Raw genomic sequence first — 8,068 nt, 5'->3', positions numbered from 1 at the left:
AACCTGCTCTTTTGCTTCCTTTGAGGGACTGCAAAGGGAAATTCTTTAATTTGCATCTACTTCAGAGAGACAATAGAAAACATAATTATGTTTGTGTTTTTAAGTAACTTCAAGTTAATATGTAGTGTTTTAAGCTTAGAAAAATAAATAAAAGCTGTAAGTGGGTAACTGACACCTCTGGTAAGTGCAGTTAGAGAACAGGCAGAATTTGCTTGTGGTAATCCAAGCTAAACAGAGGAACTGTTTCTTCTTGTTTGCCTACGGTTTAAGCTGTGCCCTAAGAGCAGATTTATATGGTCAGTAGCTTCGGCACTGGGAAACCAGAACAGCTTTTAACTGTAGTAGCTGTAGGTGCTTACCTTAAAATAACTGTGGGGATTTGGGTCATTATTAACATTTGAGAGACCTCCCTGTCATCATTACTGTCACATTCCTCAGCTAATTTTAGGTTTTTGAGATTTGACAAAATGAGGATGTAGAATATAAAGATGGGTGTGATCTCTGCAACTATTACTGTTTCAAACAGAATTTTGAGCTAATACATGTCGTCCTGTGCATTTCCAAAAAGATCCATGCCCGCTGGGGTGAAGATCCACCATTTCTGTAGAATAATCTGCTTTGCTTTATTGACTAATCTTTGCACTCCCAGGAAGTGCTGCAGATGGCTATCGATTTCTGCAGCAATCCTGCTAATATTACTTGGAACTGACTTGCCCTTCCACAGTGAGGGCATGAGTAGATGGAACAAAACTTGTTGATTCTCATTCTGCTTTTTGAAAAAGGAAAAAAAAAAAAAAGAAGGATCTAAATTAATTTTTTTCTAGAACAGATAAATCCCACGTAAGCAGACGGAGAACAGATGGATGTGAATTACACCTGCTGTGTGTTTGTCCAGTTTAGGAAAAAGGATTTGGTGGCGTCACCGGGTACAGAAATAAACTGATGTGTTAGAAAATGGTCATGTAAAAACATTTTAGTTTTTCTCCTCACAAGTCCTGTTATATGCTGAATTTGGCACATTGGTAAACATCACTTTCTATAATGCTCTATATTTTTTTCATTATACATTTCATTTCATGTACTGGCTGATGACTGTTGTGTGGTACGTGCCAACCATGGCGACCCAGAAGTCCCATGTTTAAGATCAGACATATATGAACTACAAAATAATAGTTCTTAATGCAGTGGTACAGTAAACTTGATCGGCTGCCCTCTGCTAAGCCTTTCTTCACCCCTTCGTACTTCTTTGTCTATATATGTGCAGCATTAATATGCATGACTGAATCTGCTTGCTTGGCTTGCTGTTCCAAAAGACTAAAATGAACCTGTGTGTGTCAAGGTGAAGGGATGCTTCAGTAATCCTCATTTTCTCCATTTCTCCATGTTTCGTGAGCTTGTGAATCCACGTGTACTTTACATAGTTTAGCACAATTGGGTAGAAAGGATGCTGAGCTGTGTTTTCAAAAAGCATTTTGTAGCAGAGAGGAACTTCCATATAGTCAGTGTCCTGGCTTGACAGTCAGAGACAGTTGCCTTTAAAGATGTTAGTGTAGGAAAGAGCATTGGTAAATGCTTACTTAAAGATAGAAAGCTCTGTGGTTCTGTTTAGTTAGGCAGAATAAATTACACTTAAAATACGTGTCGTAAAGTGTTGTGTTAAAGCAGTGTATTAGCATAAAAGGATTTTAAATCTATAAACAATAATGATGTTCAGAATGAGTACTTTTTAAGAAGTATTTTTGTCCTGCTTACAATACAGAGACTTAACTCTGCAGTGTCCAAATGGGCTGGTTTAGTTCTGTCATCTGTCGAATAACATTTTTGGTCAAATTTATATAAATGTTCTCTTTTCTAGCTATTTTTATACCAGATTCTTCGTGGTTTGGCATACTGTCATAGAAGAAAGGTATTACATCGAGATCTGAAGCCACAAAATCTACTAATTAATGAGAAAGGAGAACTGAAGCTTGCAGACTTTGGTATGGCCTGGAATTATTTTGTAACAAATATTTTCTTCAGTCAGCAAAAGAAAGGCATCTTTCCTTATAAAGGAACAGTGAGGACATCGAGTCTGTAGTGAATTTGTGCATTCTCAGATGGAAAATGAAAGTCAGCCTTTTACAGGATATTAGTAATCAAAGAAATAGGTGTAGAGGTAAAAGTGTTGCCTGACTTGTGGTTGGAAAGTAGTCTTACAGCTTCCTTTGGAACTGACACTTAGTCATATCCTTAAGGTGGAACTGAAGCTGCTTTCCCCAGCACTCCAAAGTCACTTGAAAGCATAGTAACTCTGACTGGAGAGAGAAAGGGTCTGTCCACATGCTGAATTACTCCTGTTACTGATACACCAAGTTCCTTTGGGATTTCCAGTAGAGTGGGGGTCATTCAGACTTTCCCATTATCTTCTGTGTCAGGAACGTCCTCGGAAAGTTGTACTGCCACTAGCTTGCCCCTTGTATGTGAATGAAAGTTGCTCAGAAGATTGTATCTAACATGCCAGACCTAAATTTCATTGAAGATATTACTGTCACACTGACAATGATAGGGTGGAAACCCCCTGTTGATCTTACAATGATTTGGTCTGTTTACACCATTTCATTATTCATTTGTTACCTTCTGCCTCTGGGTACGTAATTCTCCAATGCAAATAGTGCCGAATGGGTTTCGCAGGCAGAGGTGTCATATTGATCTATTGCTTTGTTGTTTTAACGATATCTGTATGATTACTCCAGGTTTTGATCTGTTCACCTGCCATCTCTGCTATAAATTGCTGATCATGAGATTGCTGTAAATACTAAGAGGCAAAATGCAAGCTGTAAAAATTTATCTATTAGGACTTTTTAATGAAAGTAATTGGGAAGGTACTTAGCACAAGTATGTATAATGAGGTTGATTTAGCTCATAAAAATTCTCTGTCCATTCCATGCAAAAAATATTTCAGCAAGCTGCATGTGCCTTTCTCTGTTTTCCTTTTATCAAGGACTGGCTAGAGCGAAGTCAGTTCCTACAAAGACCTATTCCAATGAAGTTGTTACGTTATGGTACAGACCACCTGATGTTCTCCTTGGATCTTCAGAGTATTCAACTCAAATTGACATGTGGTTTGTATAGCTATTTCTAATTTAATTTTTTGTTCTCCGACAAGTTAAAAAATGTCAACTCATTATTATGTAGTAAGCATTCAAATACTTATTCTTTGAAATTTTGAGGGCTGCAACTGAGTTACATTTTTAGAGAAAGAATTGGCAGACAGGGAAGATGCTATTATTTCTCTCTGAAAATGCAAAGTACCTTTTTATTGTTAGGGTGAGAAGGCATTAAGGCCACAGTATGAGAGGGGGAAAAACATTCTCCTAATGACATGGTAACATGGTATTTTACTGCGAACTTCAATGCAATTTATAAACTTGATGTCTGAAGGAAGAGGTTATAATATAGCTATGACATATGTTTTGCTTAGTGTTTTACGGTTCTTTTGTTGCTACTTATCTTTGAAAACAATGTACGTGTCTAACAAATAATAATTTAATTGAAGAAAAAACACAGAAGTCTTTAAGAGCTTGTCCTGGGTTTGGAGCTGAAAGCTTTAATTGTTGGATTCTTTCTGATTTATTTTTTTTTCTGTTTTTTAAAGGGGTGTTGGGTGCATATTTTTTGAAATGGCGTCAGGAAGACCTCTTTTTCCAGGTTCAACTGTTGAAGACGAACTGCACTTAATTTTCAGACTTCTGGGTAAATGGATACTTTCAGCAGTAATGTTTGTTTTTGTAAACACTTTTTCCACGTGAACTGCAGATTTTTATCTATAAACAATGATATTTTATATTGCAGTGTAATTAAGGTGACTAAGTGTGTGCTTGATCAAAAATGACTGAGCTGAATGCACAGCTGAGTTTGCACAACATAGGCTCACTGACTGAGGTTTTTTTTCTTTTCTGTTTAAATTGCAGGATTAAATGCCTATTTATGTCAGAGTTCTTTTTTTACATTTTTTAAAGTTGAATTTGTTGCCTTTTTTAAATGCAGGAACCCCATGTCAAGAAACATGGCCAGGCATTTCTTCCAGTGATGAATTTAGAAACTACAACTTTCCCAAGTATAAACCTCAACCCCTGATCAACCATGCGCCAAGGTACTTCATGCTTTATTAATAGAAAATGTGCATCCCTGTGGCTTTGCATATTTATAAATGTGAATATGTTTCCAAGTACCGTCTGTTACTGAGTGCTGGAAAGCTGCACATCAGTTGTGTTATTGTGGGCAGAGAGTAATGCAAAGCATAGTCCTGGTACTATGTGATTACTTGGTCTAATATCATTCAAGATACCATAGGTCTATAATGATCTGTAGAACTATAAACTGGTTAATAACACCTACATAGTAGGAGCATTCACTCAGCATTTCTAAATAATATGAATTCTCTCCTGTAATATAATAGGCCTGTTGTTAAAATGGCAAGATTTCCTTGAGTGGTCTCTTGAAATCATTCTAAAACCATTATGAGGAATTTGAAGAGTCTGCACAGTTACTATAAACAAACTTTTTAACAAAGACTATGGCATTGTTAATGGACTCTGAAGAAAAAGATCTAATATTGTGTCCTTCTAATAAATTAGTAGAGAGCTAGGCTTGTTTGCTAAACTAAATGATCCAGATGAACCTAGTAAAACAATACAAAGCTCAGGATTTTTCTTTCCCCAGTGTTTTTCAAATAGTCTTGTTCTGAGATATTGGTACTTGTATGTAGACACATTAACATGCAGAAAAGTTGTTTAGGTAAAAGTATTTCCATGTTTAATTTTCTGATTTAATATAATTTAATGAAGTCCATTCCTTTGCAGTTTGTTTTTGTAAAAATAGCTGAAGAACTGTTTTAATTTTTTACAACTATTTTTATTTTTAGGCTAGACACGGAAGGAATTGAATTGATAGCGAAGTTCCTTCAAGTAAGATGTGTTTTGTGGCTTTGCTTCGTAACAGTGCAAGTTTAGATTTTTAATACATTAATTACAAAATGTATTAGAAGCTATAGTAACTGTGAGATCTGTCTCCAAGTGCAATATGCTAATCTAATATGCTAAGTCTGAGGAGAATGACAGCCTTGGGAAGAATGACAGCTTTGGGAAGCCTGTGCACTGTAATTTAAAACTTGATTTTTATTTTTGCCAGAAGTGATCTCTTTTACTACTTTATGTAGAAATAGAATTTATTCTATATTAGCAATTCTCTGTAAAAACTGCATCTCTTGTGAAATACCGGATTAAACCAGAACTTTAAAACACAAATACTAAATTTCTGTAGCTTACTACTACGGAAGCAGTCAGTAAGGTGTAATACTACTCTTTGATATTTCAAACTGTGTTCAAGAGGTAAAGTGGTACATGGGTTTAATCTTTTAATCTGTATTAAAAGGAGCCAGAAGCAAGGAGAAGGGAATCAAGATGGAAGGCCAGCTCTGAAGGTTTTGAGTAGATGCAGAACCCCTGCAGCTTCACCATGTTAGACATTCTTAGTACAAAGTGCAGTTACTCTGCTTTGCAGCCTATGATTTAAATTCTACATCAGATCTTCATTTATTTACACATTGTGTCACAACAGTACTTGCAGTCCTTGTTTGGACTTTGTTCTTATTTGTAAACAGTTTTTAAATTGTCCACATATGCCAAGCAGAAGACAGTTGAGCACAGATTGAAGACCATTTTGTCTCAAGATCCATTGTATACAAAATGCTGCAGCAGAGTCCGTCAAATTAGGAAACTTTAGTGATCTCATGTAATAGCACTTCACTGCAATTTAGTATTACAACATAATGTTGACAGAAGCCTGTGATCTAATCATTGTTACATCTATAAGTAAAGATTAAGTATATTTTTTACTTGCATCCATTTACAGGAGTTATTTTGACTGCTTTAGCAGTTGTTACATGTTCATAATACCGATTTAGGCAACATATGTTAGATTTTAATGTGAAAAATAAAAATAATGAAAACAAATTTGTCCTAGTGAGTTGGTGGGAAATACTGAGCAAGTAAAACCCTTATCTCAATTTGTTGGAATCACTTGATGTAAAGAATTTTTTTAATGAAAACCAACACACTTGTGTCCTTTTATGTCAATAGTATGAATCGAAGAAAAGAATTTCAGCAGAAGAGGCCATGAAACACGCGTACTTCAGGAGTCTTGGAACAAGAATACACACTTTGCCTGAAAGTAAGAGGAGTAGAAAAGTAGCTGAGTATTGTTAAGACAGTACATTAAAGCTAAGTACATTGCTTAAGGAAAAACTGTCAAATTTAATCTATTCAAGAAGTCTGGCATATATTGGCTTACATATTTGGGAATAGGAAACATTTTTTTAATATCTAAACTGTATCATTTAGAATATAACTTGGTGCAATAAAGAATAGTTATGTATTTATGTTAATTTCTTTTTTACATTCAAGGTGTTTCAATATTCAGTCTAAAAGAGATTCAGTTGCAAAAAGACCCTGGCTTTCGAAATTCCACTTACCCAGAGACAGGTATGGAAAGCTTAATATTTTCTCATATCTGCAGATGGAGTGCTGTGCCAGAGACATTTGGAACTGAAAAATATTTTGTTAAATTGTTCTGTGTGAATGCACTCAGACAAATATCAAGAATTATTTGCTCAGATTCCTGTAGAGACATAAAAGCTAAATGCACAGGAGGGGGTTTAGTAAGAGTGGGCAGAGGGGACTGATAATATGAGAATGTCTTGAAGTTTCAAACTGTTCCTGTGTGGGTCAATGGTGACAAAGTTAAAAAAAAAAAAATGCAGTTAAAAGAAAGATCCTGATACTGGTTTAAGCCCAAAGATATTATCTCAGAGTAGAATGACAGATGATGTGGGTGATAAATGAACAGTCTGTTGTGCCACTGCTTTGGTTTCTTACCTCAGTCTGTGTTCTGTTGTAGGACATGGGAAGAACAGAAGGCAGAGCATGCTTTTTTGAAGTGGGTGATGCAGAGTCAAGCCCAAGCCTATCCTGTCAGTTGTGGACTCGGATCTGAAGGCAGTGCTCTCTGTTGGTGGACTTGGAATCGCAGTTTGTCTACACTGTCCTCTTCACAGTGGAGTCTTTTTATTTCCAACCTGCAGATTATGTTTTTATATTTGTTGTCACAGTGTGACAATTTTTTGTACAGTTGGTTTTAAGGTCTCCTCTGCCACTAGAGCCAGTAGGTTACAGCTGTTGATGTAACTGTAGCTGCAATTTTTGTGCAGGACTGAGAAAAACAGTGCATTATTTATTGCGGAATCATTGCTGCTAAATAACTACTGTCTGTATAGTTAACACAACAGTTCCATGCCTGAAGAAGTTGCAATGGCTTTATAATATGTGAATGCATCTGTTTCTCTTCATAAAATGTTCTACTGCTGCGAGGTTATTTTGTATTTCTTAAACTGCAGTGTTTCCTGGAATGTAAGCATAGCTTTGCTTGGCTATAGGTGAACCATCTTTAATGGTCTAAGTTCATGGCACTTAATTCTTTATTTAATATTGGAACTATGTGTTGAAATAGTTGAAAAATGATAATGCATATTTGGTTTTGAAAAGCACATGGTGTGAAAGTTGATTGAAACAAGTGAACTATAACTGTTGTTTACTGTCAGATCCTATGGTAGTTATTGATAAATTAGAGCATGAAGGCTGGATGATAAATTTTGTTAGGCTTACTCCAGCACAAGGTATTTGCACATTGTTGTGCATATGGGGCCTGCAGAAGCAATGACTTGCAGAAGCAATTACTTTTTTACCTTGTTTTTAACTTAGAAATACAAGTAGTAAAAAGATGATTCATATACATTGTACCCTGGCTTACTTTTGAAATTTAGAATCTTTTCATTACAGACGAGCAGAGCAACTGATTACAAGAACATGGGAATAATGTCACACTTTTCCCACCTTGTTGCTCTCCCATTTGTGCATTATTCACTTGAAATCAACTGGAAAGATGCGAGTTTGTACTTGATAAGAACTCACTATTCTACAGAGCTTTTACAATGGGGACTTAGAGAGTTTTTCAGATCTTAGATGTTATCTGT

At 35.9% G+C, this 8,068-nt stretch overlaps 1 protein-coding gene across 4 annotated transcripts in view; it reads left to right on the top strand.

Moving 5' to 3' along the window:
• CDK17 (cyclin-dependent kinase 17) overlaps nucleotides 1-7,808 on the top strand; it is a 52,326-nt gene extending 44,518 nt beyond the window's left edge. For all 4 annotated transcript variants that reach the window (XM_010008034.1, XM_010008033.1, XM_010008032.1 and 1 more), the window contains 8 exons: nucleotides 1,856-1,979; nucleotides 2,981-3,101; nucleotides 3,635-3,732; nucleotides 4,027-4,132; nucleotides 4,904-4,946; nucleotides 6,120-6,210; nucleotides 6,444-6,521; nucleotides 6,937-7,808. In XM_010008034.1, coding sequence (XP_010006336.1) covers nucleotides 1,856-1,979; nucleotides 2,981-3,101; nucleotides 3,635-3,732; nucleotides 4,027-4,132; nucleotides 4,904-4,946; nucleotides 6,120-6,210; nucleotides 6,444-6,521; nucleotides 6,937-6,974 — 699 coding nt within the window. In that variant the 3' untranslated portion in view covers nucleotides 6,975-7,808. The remainder of the gene's footprint in view (nucleotides 1-1,855; nucleotides 1,980-2,980; nucleotides 3,102-3,634; nucleotides 3,733-4,026; nucleotides 4,133-4,903; nucleotides 4,947-6,119; nucleotides 6,211-6,443; nucleotides 6,522-6,936) is intronic.
• The last annotated feature ends 260 nt before the right edge of the window (nucleotides 7,809-8,068 follow it).

The sequence above is a fragment of the Chaetura pelagica genome, unplaced genomic scaffold (assembly GCF_000747805.2).
Source record: "Chaetura pelagica isolate M959 unplaced genomic scaffold, ChaPel_1.0 scaffold50, whole genome shotgun sequence".
NCBI classification, from domain to species: domain Eukaryota; kingdom Metazoa; phylum Chordata; class Aves; order Apodiformes; family Apodidae; genus Chaetura; species Chaetura pelagica.
This window is presented reverse-complemented; position numbering and strand designations above follow the sequence as displayed.